At 44.3% G+C, this 20,759-nt stretch overlaps 4 protein-coding genes across 4 annotated transcripts; 1 reads left to right on the top strand and 3 right to left on the bottom strand.

Moving 5' to 3' along the window:
• Positions 1-275: 275 nt before the first annotated feature.
• On the bottom strand, positions 276-738 carry N7516_007344 (reverse transcriptase; the record flags this gene model as incomplete). Its single annotated transcript, XM_057220064.1, has 2 exons — positions 276-544; positions 648-738. 2 exons carry the CDS (start codon positions 736-738, stop codon positions 276-278), a joined length of 360 nt encoding a protein of 119 aa, XP_057074155.1.
• Positions 739-972: 234 nt separating this feature from the next.
• On the bottom strand, positions 973-1,233 carry N7516_007343 (transposon I factor; the record flags this gene model as incomplete). The annotated part of the gene is made up of 1 exon (XM_057220063.1): positions 973-1,233. The coding sequence occupies one exon, from the start codon at positions 1,231-1,233 to the stop codon at positions 973-975; it is 261 nt and encodes an 86-aa protein (XP_057074154.1).
• A 2,764-nt stretch (positions 1,234-3,997) lies between these two features.
• Positions 3,998-4,219, top strand: N7516_007342 (uncharacterized protein; the record flags this gene model as incomplete). Its single annotated transcript, XM_057220062.1, has 1 exon — positions 3,998-4,219. The coding sequence occupies one exon, from the start codon at positions 3,998-4,000 to the stop codon at positions 4,217-4,219; it is 222 nt and encodes a 73-aa protein (XP_057074153.1).
• A 2,081-nt stretch (positions 4,220-6,300) lies between these two features.
• N7516_007341 (uncharacterized protein) lies at positions 6,301-11,764 on the bottom strand (the record flags this gene model as incomplete). Its single annotated transcript, XM_057220061.1, is given in 6 exon segments — positions 6,301-7,857; positions 7,870-9,818; positions 9,843-10,359; positions 10,402-10,466; positions 10,518-10,727; positions 10,789-11,764. The coding sequence occupies 6 exon segments, from the start codon at positions 11,762-11,764 to the stop codon at positions 6,301-6,303; spliced, it is 5,274 nt and encodes a 1,757-aa protein (XP_057074152.1).
• Between the last annotated feature and the right edge of the window lie 8,995 nt (positions 11,765-20,759).

The raw sequence follows: 20,759 nt of genomic DNA, 5'->3' as shown, positions 1-20,759 counted from the left end.
TAAGTGCTCAACATCCTATCCTTAGCAGTTGAAGCGCGTCTAGCTTTAGTCACCCGGAGGCGGTTTTCCGCCTAGGAAAAAGGATATATTACCTTTGGTAGGTATAGGTATATTGCAGTATTTCCGTCTAGGATACAGCCCACTTCCGATATCGAAAGAGGAAGCGCTCTACGGTCTCCCTTGCTTATCTATATACACACCAATCCGTCTACGCGACGTTGGTTCGTTACGTTAGAGATATCTATTTAATCTAGCTATACCGATCCGAAGTTAAGCTAGTACGCTCGGTTCTTTCCATAATAGCTACCGAGTGTGTTCCCTAGGAGTGCTGTAACCACTTGTTTGGCGTGTCTCCCGACGTTGTCTAGCAAGCCTTTGTAGTGTTTCTGGCCGGACCGTTGTCGAGGGTTCCTTAGCGTGAGAGCCACCGCTTTGTTACTCGTGAGGAGCGAGATTCTACACTGTTTGGGTCCTGGTAGTGTGCTCAATGCGTGTGCCATCGCTACCAGTTCCCCGGAGTATGGATTCTGCTCTGCTCTTGCCCCTATTGTGACTAAGAAGGTCTTCAGTTTCAGTTTATAACGAGGTATTTGCTTCTCGATCACTCCCCCAAATCCTACCAAATTGTTCCGTACCGAACTGCTTACCGCAATCTGCATAACTCCGCCCGTTTCGGTCCGTATCGCTGGGATCTGATAAGACCAATGCAAATGAGTTGATGGTCTGGAGTGTCTCCATCTCGATATTGTTCAGCGCCTTTGTTATTTGATACAACGGCGAACGGTGGTATCTTCTGCATTTCTTGAACCGCGCTGTATTCCTGCGGAGAGGGTTGGTTCCTGGCAGGATGTGAGTGTCCGTCTATATTTTCACGACCCGTCTTTAGAACTAGTGTTGTGTAGTGGTAGTGTGGGCCTCCGCCTCCGCTACGCTGGTCGCAACTTTGAGGAATGTCCCTATGATCGCTTGCGTTCATACTCTTTGGACGCGGTTGATCGGTCCGATGGCCATATCCTCGAAAGCGTGCATCCAGGCATTGGAGGCGTAGTCACCACCGGGGCCACCGTCGATGTGAATAGCTGCCGCGCTGTTGCTGGGGATAGACCTTGAAGCTGTGGTACCTTCCGAATGCTGCATCCTCTCCCGACTTCGGGTATTTAGCGGCTTTCCATAAGTTATCGTTGTCTGCAAGGAACTCATTCCAGTGCCTTTTCTTTTGTTGCGGGATGGCATCGTGGTATTGTTTTGCCGCACCTTCGGCCGTCTTTTCTAGGTGAGATTTCTTTCGCCCAGCCCGTTGCTCAGAGCGGGCGTGATTCCTACAGTATGTTTATATATGACGGAGCTGTGTCAAATCTGCTGTCCACCATCGCTTTGCGTGTGGTGACGGTTTGGCCCTCGGTGTCGAGGGATGCACCGCATCCTACACCGCATCCTACACCGCATCCTACACCGCAGACATCAGTCGGTCGGTTTTTAGTCTTACCGTGCCTTCTGATGGAGTGGCGGCCAGAGTGTCCGCCATTCTGGCATTTATCTCCTTCCATGGCGCATTTTTCAGCAGAGCTCGTTCCTGGCGCTTTGGGACCGGCCACGGGGCATCGAACAGTCTCAGCTATCCTGATCCGGTTCGTGTTTTCGGATCCACCGTGACACCGCGACAGTGCCAGTGCATGTGGTTTTCTATCGTCCGGATCTCTGTCTCAACCGCCGCTCGGATTGGCCTGCGGAAATCCTCTCGTTTTCATTTTCTACCATCTTCGAGGTGTCTATTGTGGAATATAACGTGTCGGTGAATGTGGTTGGTGTTGTGTTCGACGTTGAGAGAGTCCGTATGTTGCTCGGGTGACTGGTTGGAGGAGTACGGGCAACGTCTGTATAGGACGGGGACCTTGTGGTGGCGAAAGGGCTGATTGCATGGCGTAGGGATTGAATTTCACGAAGGATCTTATCGTGGCTGTTCTGAGAGCATATCTTGGAGTGGGATTGCGGTGTCAGAGGTCTATCTGTTAGGGTCTGTAGCTTGTGATAATTATTTGGTGGTTTGGTGGTGAATCTTCGTGTTCGTTGCGGTCGGGCGGTTCAGCATCGCGGCCCGTCCCGACATTGTTTTCTGATATAGTTACAGGAATATGTATATTCCGCGTTTAATCCTAATATAGACTAACGTATCTTGGCGTTAAGAGGTATCAGAATCAATCGAACAGCATGTAGTAAGCTGTATGTACACTGACGCAGCGAAGATTTTAACACCCCTAGCACCACACCCCCTCCCTATATTATGTAATATTTTGCCGGTTTATCTAGTTAACTAACTATGGCGTACAGTAACCTCCCCTGGCTCTCAATAATCGTTGGATAGTGTACACAGTACTCCGTACAATCAGAGCTTGATACAGGACGTCCGGAACTTGGTGTCACCATATACACTCTTTCAGTATTTTTTTGACCCTAATCCCAAAAGGTGCTAGTTCACATTAACGGTAGCCCTATATTCGGACACAGGTTCTTGATAATAAGTTACGTATCGTGTCTCGTAAGTGTATGAGTGATTCGGACAGTAGCGTTAGCGGGTGTAAGCTGACGAAGGTCATGTGGACGCTTCCCGGAGACAAAAGGGACAGATTTCCGGAAGTACTGTAAACATATTCCAAGTAGCCACCCTATGATCTAGCCAAAACAAGGCAGAGAGATTCCGTCCTTTCTATTGGACAGGAACGAGCGGTGGGTGGTGTCGCCTGCATCGGATTATGCTTTCGGCTTTCGTTTCCGTTCTACCAAAGGCTCTCGTGCGATCTGTTTTATGTGCCGTAGGGTGTCTTAAAGAATAAGAGCCTGCCCTCCCTATGACAGTTTATCTAATTCACAAATGGAGACATGGCGACTCAATACTCTATTCGTCCTGACAATCAAGCTAGCGGTTTGACTTACGAGCCCTTCGAATCCAGTTACGTACGAATGATCGTGGAAGCGGACGAAATTCCCTGGTAAGATAACATTCTTGCTAGTACAGCGCACTAGATACTTCTTGCTGGATATCTGGTAATTCCTGGGACGTTCACGTCTCTCTAAAAGTCGAACACTATCCACAATGGGCTCGCCGAAAATGAAGCCGGGGAGTGGATTCTAAATACTATCCAGAATCCTCTACTTCTCGCGACGGCATATATACTGTTTGTCTCGGGCTTAGCGATCATAGGCTGGCTGTTCTGGGAGTATCGCGGGAATTTTATTTGGCTTATTAATCGTATTTTTATATGAGTGTCACGCATTAATGATAGGAGATCTTGCCTAATTTTTGTTAGTCCTACGCTTCTTAATGCATTAGCTGGTTTTCTTACTACGATTGTTAGCTTATACACTGCCTATAATGGTGATTGGTCTATCATAGTACTTTTGACCGTGATTACATCTGGCCTGTCCGTTGCCTGCTCTCTCATTATGCTGTATATTTATAAATTTGGCAAACTACAGAGTCTGAAACGGGAACACAATCAGGTTTCTCGCGACCACGAACAGCCTCTCTATATCTAAGGATTTCCCCTCTCATACGATATTATTCCGGGGAAACGGTCAGAAAAGGATGAAGAATAACCCATGACATGAAACTTCTTATGTACATTGCATTCAATAGTACAGTCCGTCCCGAAACCGGCGCAACAACTTCACTCTTTCCTTTCCCTTATGCCAAGACACACTAGTACATATTGCGAGTTATTCCGGAAGTTCAGTGTGTATTGCTTCGTACGTGAGTTATATTGTAATTTCACGCATATATTCGTGAGCAGGCTTACCGCCTAGTATTTCCGGTATTTGATTAGTGGAGGCTTCGCTGGCAGAAACACCACTACCCCACCTTCAGGACAACGCCTAACGGTCAATCACGAATGGTCGACCCAAGATCTAGCTTACTTGTTTTCGCCATTACAAATTCTTTATTTGAGTCAGAATCTCGTTCGAACGCGAAGTTAGCGTGCCGTGTGCTGTCACAGCCGAAATGAATGCTCAGCCTCAACCTTCCCTCCGAGATCAACTTTTTAAATCCACGGCTCTGGTTTTGGAGATCATTAGAAAGCTGGAACCTACTGGACTTGTTGACCTCAGTGCCCTTGAGGAGGGCATGAGATCATTACAGACACATTACTGGGCTCCATATGGTTTTCTAGTCGGCAACTTGACGCATTCTATTTGCTTTGCTTACAAGTCTGCGATGCTATGACCAAGCAGGCCTCACCTAATGGAGACGCCTCTCATATAACGGAGATGTCGGTGACGGGCTATGGCATATATCAACTCCAGGAGGTTGTTTTGGCGTTATTCCATGCGCTGAGCACTTGCCTTAACATCATACGCTGGTACGTGGAAATTCTAGGCTATAAGAGCAATATGCTGAAATTCCAGCCAGTACTCCGGGACAGTTCAACGAAAAAACCAAGCCCGTTGCATGACCTGCATAACTTCTGCTATTCGTGACCTTGAGAAACACGAAGCACATTTCAATGGCCTGAACGAATCCGTGTCTGTTTTGCAACAACTGTATCTCATAACGACTTGTCGTTCAATGTTCCTTGGGCAGCTCCGTGACTCTGGAGTTAATAGATACTCAAAAAAGGAGTGTGGATGCATTGACCAGGGGAGTAATCGGAGGTCATCTTGGCTGGATGATATTGTCATTATCCGGGTTGGACAAAATGCGCTGGAAAATTATGCTATGTTTGGTGAAAAATTACTGGACGAAATTACACGCCGGAGAGTTCTGGAAGAAGACAAGAGCCTGGATGATATTTTGAAGACATATGAGGATGTAGAAGGACGATTTTGGGCCACTCTTCAACATCTTGAGCACGGTGAAACGCTCATTTTATATGAGACATTGACCCGGGGTTACCGACTTGATTTCAAGTGAAGTAGATCATACGGCTGTACCAATGAGATGAATACCAAGCTTGAATTGCTAAAAGGCCTATATCTCAATTTATATTGGTGTGTTCAATTTTCTTCGTTGTGTTATATATACCAGTCGGCCTTGTGACGGATCGTTCAATACAAAATTAACCAAATACGGCTTAGCGACTCCTATGACTAGGGTTTGAAAAGGCTGCTCTACTTTGTCCAACATCGAAGGCGAAAGCGGTCGATACTGTATAATTTTTCGTCTTAAGTGGAAGCGAGAGATTTAAAAATGCAGAACTAAAATCTCATCCGATTAATTTATCTGTCCGTTTCTTGTGGAAAAACACCCCAGTGCATGATTGTATCTAGATAATGAGGTACAGTCATTAGCGAAATCAGCTTCCGCCCCAAGCATGGCCATTCTATTCTCGGGCCCCACTGCCAAGACACTAAGGGAATATTTTATTTGACAGACATTAATATAAAGATTCAGTGACTGGACATAAGTAATTGCACCCCTTGGCCCCACCGCCTTCACCAATGATACCGCCTTCCTAAAGCCCACACTGTTTATAAACAGTACCATTTCAAAATAGCACGCGAGGTTGCTTTTTGGCGACTCAAAGATTGTATTCTTCATTTACTAGATCCATAAGACTAGCCCTTTAATTATGTGCTATATTAGTTAATGTAATTATAATAAAGGTTTTTTTTTTAGCTGGCAGAACATTACGTAATAGAATGGGTGTGGGGCCAAGGGGTGCAATTACTTATGTCCAGTCACTGTAACTGTGTAGGTATTGTCTGGTATTTGGAAATATAGTGAACAAATTTGTTTTTCAAATAAAACATCATACTATTATTGAATAATTTATTATTTAAGTTTAACTTTCGTTGTAGAAATACCCAGAAATCCACATACAGATAGATCCTCCATACTTCTGACAATATCTTCTAGTTTTCTAAAAATCAGTCTCTACTTTATTTTGATCTACTTTACCCGAGATAACTGCCATGTCACCTCATATGAGCGACATATCGTATACCCTGCACAGTAGAACTAGCATAAGGGTATTTGATCCCACTTTTAAACAACATGACAGAAATCTGGCCATACGACAATGTATGGTATGGATCAATGATATGCAATACTATAAATAAAATGACAAAATCCATGTATTCAACCTTGGTAATCGACAGAACAGAGAGCAAAATACTCCGTATCTCCTTGCTCCATCGGTCAAAATAAGAGCCGTGTCCACTCCCTCTGGTAGACTCAGTGCCAACTTTTGTTGACATCGATCTAAGGCCAAGGTCTAGCAATTGTAATGGAACTCTCATAGTATCGTCCGCATCTCTCGCTACAGTACGATCATCACGTCGTCTTGAAGCTTGCCATCCATGGCTCTAAGGCTCGACACTGCCCATACCGATGAGGGTATAGGCCAACATCTTATGCCCGTTTTTGCGGGCCCATGACAGCGGGGTTCGGCCGTAGATGTCTTTCGAATCAATGCTGACATTTCCCGTGTCGAGAAGCATATTGACGACGGTCTCATGTCCATTCTGTGCAGCCCATGATAGTGGTGTCCAGTTGTAATTATCTCCTGAGTCAACATGAACGTTACACGTAGCAAGGAGCAACCTCACCACCGCCTCATGTCCGTTCCTAGCGGCCCACGATAATGGCGTCCAATTGCAGCTATCTTTCGAGTCCACGTGGATGTTTCCAGTGTCAAGGAGCAGCTTTACCACGTCTTTTCTTCCGTTTTTAGCGGCCAAAAACAGTGGTGTTCGGTTATTCTTGTCTTTTGAATCAGTATAAACATTGTCCGTGGCGAGTAACATCTTGAATGGGGCCACGTTTATATTCTCGGCGGCCCTTGACAGGGGAGTCCGGCCATGATTATCTTTCCAGTCGACATTAACCTTTCCCGTGGCGAGGATCATCTTGATGACGGCTCCATCATCGTTCTGGGCTGCCCACGATAAAGGGCTTCGGCCATCTTTGTCTTTCGAGTCGGGATCTACCTTGCCGGTGTCGAGGAGCATCTTCACCACGGATTGGTCTCCGTTCTGGGCTGCCCACGATAAAGGGCTTCGGCCATCTTTGTCTTTCGAGTCGGGATCCACCTTGCCGGTGTCGAGGAGCATCTTCACCACGGATTGGTCTCCGTTCTGGGCGGCACGCGATATAGGGCTTCGGCCATCTTCGTCTTTCGAGTCGGGATCCATCTTTCCCATGGCGAGGATCATCTTGACGACGGTTCCATCTCCATTCTGGGCGGCCCACGATAAAGGGCTTCGGCCATCTTTGTCCTTCGAGTCGGGATCCACCTTGCCAGTGTCGAGGAGCATCTTTACCACGGATTGGTCTCCATTCTGGGCGGCGCGCGATAAAGGGCTTCGGCCACATTTGTAGTGTCCTTCGGAACAAGCATCACGAAGGGAAATTCTGCAGTCTCCACCCTGGGCATTGACATCGGCCCCTCGCTCTAGCAGCATCTGTGCGATTTTGTCGTGTCCCTTAAAACACGCAGCGTAGAGGGCGTTTTCGTATAATCCACCCTGGGCGTTGACATCGGCTCCTCGCTCTAGCAGCATCTGTGTGATCTTGTCGTGTCCCCCAGCACAAGCAGCCTGGAGGGCATTTCTGTACTTTCCACCCTGGGCATTGACATCGGCCCCTCGCTCTAGCAGCATCTGTGCGATTTTGTCGTGTCCCCCAGCACAAGCAGCCTGGAGGCCATTTCTGTACTTTCCACCCTGGGCATTGACATCGGCCCCTCGCTCTAGCAGCATCTGTGCGATTTTGTCGTGTCCCTTAAAACAAGCAGCGTAGAGGGCGTTTTCGTATAATCCACCCTGGGCGTTGACATCGGCTCCTCGCTCTAGCAGCATCTGTGTGATCTTGTCGTGTCCCCCAGCACAAGCAGCCTGGAGGGCATTTCTGTACTTTCCACCCTAGGCATTGACATCGGCCCCTCGCTCTAGCAGCATCTGTGCGATTTTGTCGTGTCCCTCAAAACAAGCAGCGTAGAGGGCGTTTTCGTATAATCCACCCTGGGCGTTGACATCGGCCCCTCGCTCTAGCAGCATCTGTGTGATCTTGTCGTGTCCCCTAGCACAAGCAGCCTGGAGGGCATTTCCGTACTCTCCACCCTGGGCATTGACATCGGCCCCTCGCTCTAGCAGCATCTGTGCGATCTTGTTGTGTCCCCCAAAACAAGCAGGGTAGAGGGCATTTCCGTACTCTCCACCCTGGGCGTTGACATCGGCTCCTCGCTCTAGCAACATCTGTGTGATCTTGTCGTGTCCCCTAGCACAAGTAGCCTGGAGGGCATTTCCGTACTCTCCACCCTGGGCATTGACATCGGCCCCTCGCTCTAGCAGCATCTGTGCGATTTTGTCGTGTCCCTTAAAACACGCAGCGTAGAGGGCGTTTTCGTATAATCCACCCTGGGCGTTGACATCGGCTCCTCGCTCTAGCAGCATCTGTGTGATTTTGTCGTGTCCCCCAGCACAAGCAGCCTGGAGGGCATTTCCGTACTCTCCACCCTGGGCATAGACATCGGCTCCTCGCTCTAGCAGCATCTGTGCGATTTTGTCGTGTCCCTTAAAACACGCAGTGTAGAGGGCATTTTCGTAGAATCCACCCTGGGTGTTGACATCGGCTCCTCGCTCTAGCAGTATCTGTGCGATTTTGTCGTGTCCCTTAAAACACGCAGCGTAGAGGGCGTTTTCGTATAATCCACCCTGGGCGTTGACATCGGCTCCTCGCTCTAGCAGCATCTGTGTGATTTTGTCGTGTCCCCCAGCACAAGCAGCCTGGAGGGCATTTCCGTACTCTCCACCCTGGGCATTGACATCGGCTCCTCGCTCTAGCAGCATCTGTGCGATTTTGTCGTGTCCCTTAAAACACGCAGCGTAGAGGGCATTTTCGTAGAATCCACCCTGGGCGTTGACATCGGCTCCTCGCTCTAGCAGCATCTGTGCGATTTTGTCGTGTCCCTTAAAACACGCAGCGTAGAGGGCGTTTTCGTATAATCCACCCTGGGCATTGACATCGGCTCCTCGCTCTAGCAGAAGTTCCACAGTTTCATCGTGCCCATTCAATGAAGCCCATATAAGGGGATATGTTTTTGTATCATCAGGTGTATTGACATCCCTTTTATCCACGCTAAGTATAGATCGTACCTCCTGTTCATGGCCATTGAATGCTGCCAGATGAAGTGCACTCATCACAGGAATTTCGCGGTATGGGCCGGCTACCTTCCAAAAAATAGGAAACCACAGTGAAAAGGGTTTCCCACTTATGTCGTATAATCGATGCACTCGGTCAGTTTCTTTTTGAATTGAAGTCAAAGCCATATTTCGTACGTGATCGGGCCAATGTGTTGCTGAATATTCCAAGAAACTTCCAGTAAGGGAGCCCGATTCGTCTTCATCATATTCTGAATCCTCCATCAACAAGTACCTCAAACAGATCTTAGCCATCTGATCTTCCGCATCAGTCACACTGTTCCAGTATGCAGAAGTGGGATTGCTCGAAATTTTCTTCTTAATGAGAAATTCCCTGGCTGTTTGATGGATGAGATAGATTTTCGAATTGTTCGTAAAGACAAACAGGCCACACCATCGCCGAAGCTTGCCATCAAGACCAATTGGAGCTAGCCCAGCCTGTTTGGTTGTTGGTGATCCTGAGCTAGTAGCAATTCCTAACGCCATAGCCATCTCTCTTATTGTCAGAGGACGCCGTGCCGCCACGATGATCTCTAGGATCTTCTTGACTCTATTCATTAGACCGGCTGGAACTCGACAGAGTATCTTTTCATATGCTTTATTCACAGAAGGCGGAATCAGCGTGATCCAATCCTCTGTAGGCCGGAGGCTGTCTTTGAAGGTAGTGCGGATATCATCAATGGCTAGGTGTAGCTAAAGATATGTACGGTGTTCCATTTGAAGCAGCTGCTGTTCGATTCGATGATGAAGCTCCGGTGACAGTGGCACTGTCCTAGCTAGTTCTCTCACCCGAATCCTCACCACCAGATCAATCTCCTCATGGATTTGGTCATTCTGCTCCTCCCCCTTGATATGTATATGTGGAAAAGAATCGGTGACTGCTCGAAAGTGATCCTGTATATGATCGTAGGGACGACTGGTCACCAGGAATTTCAAACAGGTTTCCTCTGTTAATGAAGATGGCTGGCGATGAAACGCTTGGAGCTTTTTAATCAATCGGCGCTGATCCGTTTCACGGCATTCATCAAGCGTATCGAGTATGCAAATCGTCTTACAGGATATGTTAGCTGATGTTGCCGCTATCAAGATCCGCCAAAGTTCGTCAACTTCTTGTCGGAGCGTCCCTCCATTCTTTTCCCAGGCCGGAATGGTATATTGTAATAGATGAGGCTGCTGGCTGAATAGCTGATGAAGCACCGAACATAGTGCCGTAGCAAGATTGTTCTGTTTATTATTGTCTTTAAAAAAAAAGTAATATATTCTCACCGTTGGATGAGAGGTCTCTGAGTAATCATCGATTATTGATCTGGCTAGGACAGACTTGCCGCAGCCTGGGTCAGCCGACACCTAGAGAAGGTCATTGCGGTTGCTCTCCTACCAACGGATGTACTCAGAGCTCCGGAGAGCCCATCGACAGGTTCCCTTAGCTCGTTTAGGGTTTATGTTCTTTTGCTCCGCGTAATTGATGATCTTGAATACTTGGTAACAACTGCGCTGCTGGTCCGTTAAGACTCTTGCTTTCTGTTCACTAAAGTGCCGTTCGTGTTGACTGTATGCTTGATCTAAGCGATGTCGGATGCCTTTCAGCTCATCTAAGTATTCCCTAGGTTAATATTTCCTCACGTAATAATTATAAAACTGCGCTAGACCAACCAGACACAACAGCACCTATTCTCTCCTCGGCTTCAATTCTGTTGAGAGAGATCCTCTGTAGAAGGTCTTTGGCGTATGTAGCTGCCACCATAGCTGCATACCCTTGCCAATCTTTGTTCTTATGTGAGTCCGAGTAATCGTAGATGCCTCGGATGACGAGACATGGGAAAGTATTCATTAGCCCCGCTGCTTCCATTTCGAAACAGAGGACGTCTTTTTCCGCGGTAAGCCGATCTCGAATCAAAGCATCCTTCATTAACTGATTGCCAGAAGCGATCAGGCTATAGTGAATGGTAGGGTTATCTTCGTCGTCGGCCCGCTCACTCCGTAGTACCAACGTTGAAGGATCAACCGCACATATAGCATAGCTTGCTTGGTTATGGATAGCTTCGGGAAGAAACAGCCTATCCGTAATTGGTTCTGGCCGTTTGTACTTCCGACGTAGTCTTATGTTCTTTCTAAAAATGCCGTTGATAGCCTCCTTGAGCTGATGCCCTTTTCTCTCGTATTGTGTTCGAATCCCCGACATTGTAGCGCGCAAAATAGCTGGTGGCTGGTTCAAGAACCGCGTATGCTGAAAACTTTGGTCCTGGATCGACTTGCCAAAGTCGTATTGAAACACACCACTCTCGCCACCGCGAGGCGTACTAACCACAACATCGCCCAAACGAATATTATGGCTGTCGCTTGGTACACTACCGCCAATCCCGACCATGAGGCCGATCCTAATGTTGTGAAAACTGTTGAGCATGTTCGTCGCTACACTGGCCGCGGAAGCTGTTCCATATTCACTATCGGGCAATACGGCGATGACAACGTTGTGTTCGCTCATCCTGCCTAGCGTATAGTCGTTGGCATCGTTGGGCGACACAAAGCTCGGTTTGTCATGCTCTTCATCGAGAAACTCTTGTGCGGCAATGTATTCCACGGGTAAGGCGCAAATCCAGCCTATAGTGTACGCCGCAGGATCTGACATGGCTTCAACGCGAGAGAAAAATTCTGAAAATCAGTTATCCGCGCGACCTTTCGAAAGTCCTGATGTTTGGTGTGCAATAGAAGCCTAGCTTATTGGGACAACATATGCCACTATGAGCAAAGCAGAGCGGAGGAGACTTGAGAGAAGAAAAGAAGCCCTGTAAGATAGAGGGAAAATCTTTGCCAACTGGGGAGGCTCAGCCCCATGATGAACACGACGTGCAGCAGCCGGCGGCTAGAGAAGAGACGCTATTGGCAGGAGCCGTCTTCTCCATCCCATCGAAGCAAAGAAATGCCAAGATCAGCCTTAGAATGCACTCATCTTGTCCAATTTATTTTGTGATGCAATTGACGGTTGTTGGTAGAGATATCTAATCAGTATAACCTTCCATGAAGTCCTATTACTGGGGAAGTCTGGTCTGTTGCATTGGCAACGGGGCGCGCCGCACCGAAACCTCCTCTTTTGTGGACCCACTTCCACCAAAAGGGGCACCAATAGTAAATCAACCCCGCCTTGACCTACCTGATTCATTAGGTCACGTGCTGTCTACCGGTATGGAAATACAATAATCCGCTCTATCAACTCGAGAGAATATTCTATGATATTATTTGGGGATAAGGAGTCACTATTCCGGGATTAGGGATAACATCAGCATCTAATCTTCGAATCATGAGGGCCATCAAAATTCTGCGTCCTTGGACTATGTCAAGATCCCACAATACAGCGGGAATAAAAAAACGGTTCGAATTAGATGTAAGGGAAAAAAATGAATTACTATGATCGTAATCTGACATTTATAAGTTGATGCAGTTTAACGGAGAATTATTCATGGAAGCAGTAATTTGAGGGCGGCAACTATCGAATGGATCTTTCATAGCCAATCGCCCTGCAATTCAATGATCACGTGCATTATCCAATATTAAGCACACTCCAACCAAAAACCATGCCTCCAAATGATGAGTACATTTGAAATGGTAATTTCGCTGTAAATTACAACTCAATACATTCAGGAGGGATTTTACAGTGACTACTCAAAAGTATTTAACACCCCCTTGAAACCCCCACCTATTACACCGCCCGCATCTTAACGATACCGCCTACCAAACGTTCACCAAGTCATGCCATAAGACGCCCAAAATACCTAAAGCACCCGTGACAAAACTCCTCTTGCATATTGAGGCCAGTTGCTATTTAGCAGGATGACTTTTATCGTGATAAGTTGGATATAATAACTACCTGGCAAATCTTAGGCGGATAATTTGACCAGCAGAATATTATATAATGATACGATGTGGGGCCAAGGGTGTGAAGACTTATGCGTAGTGACTATATATTGATGCCCGTTGAATAGATTCTGGCGCTAGTGCCTTGGCAGTGGGTCCCGAGAAAAGAAAAGCAAGTGTTAGGGAGGAAGCAGATTTCGCTAGTGACTGTATCAGATACCACGTCCGACTGTCTGGTTGTACTTGCTGCAAGAATGCATGCTGTGAGTTGTGAGCATAAGACTAAGGAACATTATATAGAGAGCCCAACCTCGAATAAGTAAGAAAAAGATGCTGAGCTAATATGCTCTACAAAATGAATCGCATACTTCGACAGCCTAAACCCGATTTGCCGGGCTCTAGCTTGGTCTTCACGTTCATCTAGAGATCTCTATAGATCACCCAGTTAAAGCAACAGTAATCCAACCTTTTCGCGATCTAAATCTATAGACGTGGGTCCATCATCGATCATACTGTCTCCGATGTTGGCTAAACAATTAGTTTTGTGTCGATGAATGAAAACAGTATATGAAACTTACCTATCTTAATACCTCCATCTGAACATAGGATAATGTTATCACAGTCGACACGCCCATAGGCTATCAGAAGCTGTTCATAGATATACTCAAGACCCCTAAGAACGCTCCTGCAGATACTAGCGAGATCGATCTCACTTAACTGTACGGCAGGAGTTAAGCCGACTTACGAAAGATTGACAGCAAATCCACAGTAATTGTAAACCAAATAAGTGGCTCTGCTATCGTAGAATACCTCTACAAGACCCACTATATTTTCGTAGAACGCAACTTGCAGTTTAAAGAAGCTAGTAAGCTTTTTGTCGGCAGTCTTTGTTTTAATCAAGACAGTTAAGTATCCAAAATAGTTACCAAGACTTAGCCATCCGCAACCCGCCTGATCGACTTTCCAATTTCATAGAATACTTCAGGGTAGGATATCCAAGATAGGATAGGCCATATCTAATTAGTATTTTAATACGTTAAGATCCCAGCATAAAGTGTAATTGAAAATCTCACCTTTCAGGATTAGGCCCATCACAATCGAGGTTTCTAAATTAGCATTAGGGATTGTTCTTAGCAATAGCTGTTAGGGAAGGATTATTCAAATCTTCAAATTGGGTCATCTTTAGCATGTTCGAATTGACTAATATTAGCTAGCTACTGATACATACCGAAGGTGGTATACTTTATCATAATTTCCATCTAGTCAAGCTTGGTTCATTTCCTTAGAGCATAAACAGTCGGTTTTCACTACCTTTCCGGTATCACAGATGGCAGATAATACCCGAAGTTATGATAGAGACACTGCCTGTCAGGTTGTGATTAGGCCGCAGCAAAAGTAAAAGCTAGTGCTTTTCTAATATTGAGCCAGTCCTCAGACACTGGACTAAAGCTCCAGATACACGCAAAACATAGTGGCAGCCATGTAAGCAGAGTCGCGGACACGAAAGCAGAGTCGCGGACATGAAAGCAGAGTCACAGACACGAAAGCAGAGTTGCGGACACGAATCGGGCACACGAAAGCACCCTCCTTTTTCTCCTCACACCAGCAGGCGTTTAAACCCCCTTTTTGCCCTGTAAAACCCTAAGGTGGACACTAGCAACTACAGAGATATGATTATAGACTCGGGCCGGTCATACCAATAAAGGCCACTCATATTTTATCATCACTAACCACCAGGAGAGATAATGAAGACATATAAATATACCCCTGGTATCTACTAAAGTAAATAAAGAAGTTTATTTTTTTTTCCTGTATAGATAACTACTTTTGCCATCACTCATTTTCCGACTATACCGGAAGCAATTTATGGAGTAGTCATCAGTTTTATCGCTTTCTTATTCCTATTATATCATCTTACTTTATGTACTTGCTCATTCTTATCAATCTCTTCTTTCTTATCTTCTTGTGTTCAGTCTTTCTTATTGTGTTATGTGATTTATACCCGGTCCTACTAGCAGTTCCTCAGATTTAGATATACATCAAGAACCCATTTAATATTCACAGCTGTTTATTTCGCCGGCACTGGTATCAGCAATATTATACAGGTCCATTCCGTTTAAGATACTAGCAAAAGAGCAGCAAAGCTCTCTCTCATTAACTTATTTCCAATATTTTTGGGCGGTGGTTACGAGTTTGCTACTCGTCTTCTTAGAATTTCCCTCCAGTCCTATAGATTTCTACATCAAACATTTGCATTAGTGACTCTATTTGAGGCTCTAGCTCATATTATAATCGTTGCTCAATCACAGCTGATTTTATGGGAAAACGAAATACAATTTTACAGTCTCCTGGTAAGCTTTCCCAGTTTCTCCAAATTATATATATACTAAACCTTAGCCAAGGCCGCCAGTATATTCCTGGCTTTGATGGTTCTACCACTAGTTAAAAAAAGGGTCTACGAAGTATTTCTTGTAATCTATATTGGATACGCGGCAACAATAATCTACGCAGTGTGGCAGTATATCCGATCAGCTAAAGAGAACTTTTGGGTGTTTCTACTAGTATTCATATACACCCTCGTTATCACAGGGCTGTTGTAGCTAATTCATATTATCTATCACAATGCAGTGGTAGGAAGAAGCCATATCTGAATGAATTTACAACCCTATATAAGTGATATCATTCAAATAACATTATCATTACCTAGACCATAGGTCATGTGTGCCGGTCAACGCATCAACCTAGATATTCCCTCCATTAGAATATTTTATATTTTTCAATCACACCCTTTTACAATCAGTTAGTAAGAGAATAATATCAATAACCAGGCGGTTTCAATCTCAATCCTACTTCAGCCCCGGTCTAGTTTCACAAAGAGACTATTCGATCACATTAAACCAAATAAAAACTACAAGACTTAGATCGACAGGCCTTTTAGCCCATCGTCTATTAATTAGAATTTAAATAGCAAAGTCGGCGACTATAGACATGCCTTTTTTATTACTACTAGTATCAGCATCACAGCTCAGTTACCATATATCAAAGAGCTCCTCGATAGCCATAAAAAGGCTCAAATATGTATATAGAGGATATCACTCCTCTAACAGTTAGATAGGATTAGTGACTATAAGAGTGCACGAGACTTACTACAGTTCCTCGTCAAACAAGATAATAGATACATCAGTACAAAGTTCTATATCAACAACACCATATACTTACACTAAGCAGATACTTTATGTCTCAATTTATGATCCACTATGTGCTGAGTCAGAAGATAATATTCAGCACATTAGTGAGAATAGACTCATCAATATACATAGCAGACACACCATCTAGAAAAAGCAGCTTAATATAGAGATAGAAACCCAAATAGGAAAAATACTAGTACTTGGTAAGCCTTATTCTCGTCATCTAATACGAACTAGCCCACTCATCACGAAATTAGTGTATACACAGGCCCAAACTCGGTATGATATCAGGAACTTAGTTAGATCACGCGTAAATAAGAACGTCGAGTTATTCGAACCTAAGTTTCAGCCTTAGGGTCAAACTGGAAGCTTACGCGCCTTCCTCAAGCCGTAAGAGAGAGAACAGAAAGGGTACAAATCGTCAGACGCTAGAGTGAATGATATAATCACAGAGTTAGGATAGACACAGTCACGTGGGATTACTGGTATTCTATATCAGCATCAAGTCGCTAGGGTTCTAAAGTGCTATATAGGAATAAACAAGAGGGCAAAATAATATAATGGAATATTGCGGCGCCCCACAAAAGCAATAGGCCAAGCCAAAGAAATTGGTGGCAGTGGTAACCATCCATCGAGCGTCTAGTTAACCAACATCCGGGAAATTAAGGGAGGAAGCGATGGGCTACTTCGAAGGCATCATGGAATAAGGAACCGGTGAAAAGTAAATATATCATGGTCTTAGACCTCTTTCACTAATTTAATAAAAGAATGTCTGGCATAACATGATACTATTATGAAAACTACTTGAAAGTCATCACTCTTAACCATATCATGACCCAATTCATCCATCGATAGAAACAATTCTAGATCAATAGCACCCACTAAGACCTACTTATCACATATCGCACATAAGTAGATCAGTGAAATTATCAACAGTGGACCAATCATCAGTTAAAAGAGACGAGGGTACACTCTCATCTTACTGCTGCTCATGGCTTTCGGTGTCATGATCACCTACGGAAAAGCCGAGAAATGCCTCTGCGAGAGATGTTTTCAAGTCCTGTAGCATCTCTTCGCGAGCAGAAAGAGCCCCCCTGAAGATAGGTATTCAGCTCTCGCTGATACTGGTTTTCTTGAAGAAGTTGTTCCATATTTTGGCTTTTCTAAGTGCCATCGTTATCATTCAAAGAACAAAGCATTTTATCAATTGCTAGATACAAATAAATAAAACGAGATTCAAGCTGGTTCGCTTTGTTTCTTTAAAGATTAAGATTGTTAGACATAACCTAACAAGATTCCACTGCGAATCGTAATAAAGTCTCTTGCTGCGATCGTATATACTCCAAGACAGAGACTTTTCTCTCGATCTGAACGCAATAATCCCTCAATTTTAGATATGTAGAAGAATCCACATTGATTTTAGACTCGAGGTGTCCGTAATAGCGTCTGGATTCTTGCTCCTAGCATAATAACTTGTCCATTAGAGAATAAAGTCGTTTCTGATAATTGAATATAGGGTCATATCCCTAGGAAAGAGAATCAAATCAATACTTGTCTAGTATATTGACTTTTTACGCTTTTTTCAACCTCGTACATACCTCAGCTGGGTTGTCCATAGACGGACTTACACCACGTTCTAACATTTCGCTGGTGAATAGAAAGTGACTAGAATTTGTTTTGTCGGTTTAAGAGTGACTAATACTAGTGTATATAAATGTTCAACAGCGTAAATACAAGAATCCAGGAACATAGATTGCAGCAAAAATAATAAATGACCCCGCTTGGGTCAGGTATAGTAAATGTAAAATCACCGTTAAACAGACCAATCAGCTGAATTCTCGAGGTCGCTATTTTGCTTAACAGTAGCCTAACTACAACCCTTGTTCCCATGTCTACCTGCGACACTGATTCCTACAATCCTATTCAAATTCAAACCAAGGCACGGCAACTAACTCTTAACCCGGAAATTTAGTGGCGAGTATGGACATTCTCCCAAGTATGGACATACTCCCGAGTAGAGACTTACTGGGGAGTAGGGACTTACTAGGGAGTATAGACTTACTAGGGAGTAGGGACTTACTAGGGTGTAGGGACTTACTGGAGAGTGGGGACTTACTGGGGAGTAGGGACTTACTAGAGAGTGGGGACTTACTAGAGAGTAGGGACTTACTGGGGAGGAAGGACTTACTGGGGAGTAGGGACTCACTAGAGAGTGGGGACTTACTGGAGAGTAGGGACATACTGGGGAGGAAGGACTTACTGGAGAGTAGGGACTTACTGGGGAGGAAGGACTTACTGGGGAGTAGGGACTCACTAGAGAGTGGGGACTTACTGGGGAGTAGGGACTTACTAGAGAGTAGGGACTCACTGGAGAGTGGGGACTCACTGGAGAGTGGGGACTTACTAGAGAGTAGGGACTTACTAGGGAGTAGGGACTTACTAGAGAGTAGGGACTCACTAGAGAGTGGGGACTTACTGGGGAGTCAATGAACGCGGGGCAATACGCGACACATTTTTAAGTGTTGCTGGTAGATTTTAAAATATCACCGCCACCCTTTGCATCCTTTAACAAATTTTCATGCCTCCTTTCCTATACCAAGCAAAACGAAAAATATAGACACAAGTAAAAATCTTCTTAGTCACCGAACGAACACCCTCGCCCTTCAAAGACTACAGTGTTATCAGGGATACACAATTATCAAGTTACAGCATCTTATATTTGAAGCAAATAATCTCACAGGAACCCGAGAGATCGCTAAGAAAGACGTGGAGAAACTTCTTAGAATATTTGAAATCGAAGGCTGCGGCAATCTAGAACCTAAGCACAGAGTTTCCGCGACAATTGGACAGGAGGTTTTAAGAAGAGCACTTGCAAAATCAAATGTCACCCGAGAAGCACTTCTGGATCCTACGAATCAGCCATATCTCATATTAGAAGGAGAGGATCTCATAACTTATATATATAGAAAACATCGTCTGAAAGCTGGCGAGAGATTCGGGGAAATTACATGGCTGGTTGATCTCTATTTAGATAGTAGGGTATATCAGCAAATATATATTTTCTTTAAAAGACTAATTATAGTATTAGATATCTCGACTAATACACTCGCCTAATTGCGTAAGAAATCGATAGCAAGTGTAAGTTTTACTATCGGCGAAATATATCGATCCCTCAGATCATACCAAATTTCACAAAATACTGCCCTAGAGCAGAAATAGTGGGCTAGACTTGGGTCCAAAGACTATTAGAAACAGATACAACACTTATAACTTGATGCTAATCAGCGTAATATTCTAGATAAGTTGTTACCATACATTAGGCTATAGAAACCTTTGAGATCTTCCCAAATCACTAGGATATTAAGACTCAAATGCCTAGATATACGTTTAATACCCGTTTACTTAATTTATAGCTAACCTCCTAGCTCCTGTATCATTACTTATACGTAATATAGGAACAATAGACACATCTTTTTAGTTCTAGATATAGATCGCTTGTAGATTCGGATTCCGTATACCATATTAAAGGATTGATGCCTTATATCTCTCTAGCAGACTGAAAACGCATCACCGATCTCATAGATTCAAAAAACCTATTTCCTCTTATTAGGATTACTAAAGATAGGGAGGCCTTTAAGAGTCGACTTCTCTAAATACTAGGAAGAATAATATCTCTCTATACGCTTATCCAAGATATACTATTTATTGAACGGCCAGCAAAGGCGCTCCACTATCTCTGTCCGCTAAAATTCAAAGGAAGCCTTAAAAAGGTCATACTAAGTCAATAGAAAATCATCGGAACTAGAGGATTCCTTAAAGTTCAGACCATAGAGATAGGCTTTACAACAATATAAGAAACCGAATCCTCGTTTTCTGTATCTATAATCTAGCTTTAGCTTTTTACTTATAGGCATTTTGTCTATCAAGAAAGCCGGCTAAAAAGGATTAGATAAAACTTCGCATAGCCCACTAAGGATATAAGCTTAAGTAAGCTTACTATATTGGCTTCGCGATTAGGATTTAAGTCTAATCAAATCACCTTACTTCGAGACAAAAATGTAGCGCAATATATAGCACAAGACTTTTTCAAGTCTGTTTGTAGGGAGGACTTCTATAATTACGAAGATCATAAGGTATAATCAATATCTAATAGATTTTAGAGCTATTTGAGGAGCCTACCTAGGTATACAGAGGAAGAAATTACTACAGCCTAATTCACGACAAACGACCTAGAACTTAAAGCGAGCCACCGATTTAACAGCCCCATATAAGATAAGTATAATCGGCAGCGAAGAATGATTTTTGCCAACCAAATGTTTAGTCCCGATCCGTTCTAATTGGAATATATAATATCACTCGGAGTAATAAAAGATATCATCAGCTGCTTCTTTAGAAAAACTTTATTTCAGCAGCTTTAGAATGAACCGCAAGCTACCCCCTTATAAAGTCTCTCGAGGATTTCCGAAGCCACACCTGAATCTATCGAAATATATATAGATTTTGAAGAGGAGCGTCTAATAGTTCAACCTATAAACTCGCCGCCTTCTGAAGAAGCCCTCTAGCTATCTACAAACTCCGGACTAG

This window comes from Penicillium verrucosum, assembly GCF_028828655.1.
Source record: "Penicillium verrucosum strain IBT 35672 chromosome Unknown utg000002l_segment0_segment0, whole genome shotgun sequence".
In the NCBI taxonomy this organism is placed as follows: Eukaryota; Fungi; Ascomycota; class Eurotiomycetes; order Eurotiales; family Aspergillaceae; genus Penicillium; species Penicillium verrucosum.
Note: the sequence above shows the minus strand (reverse complement) of the source record. Positions and strands in the feature narration are given on the sequence as shown.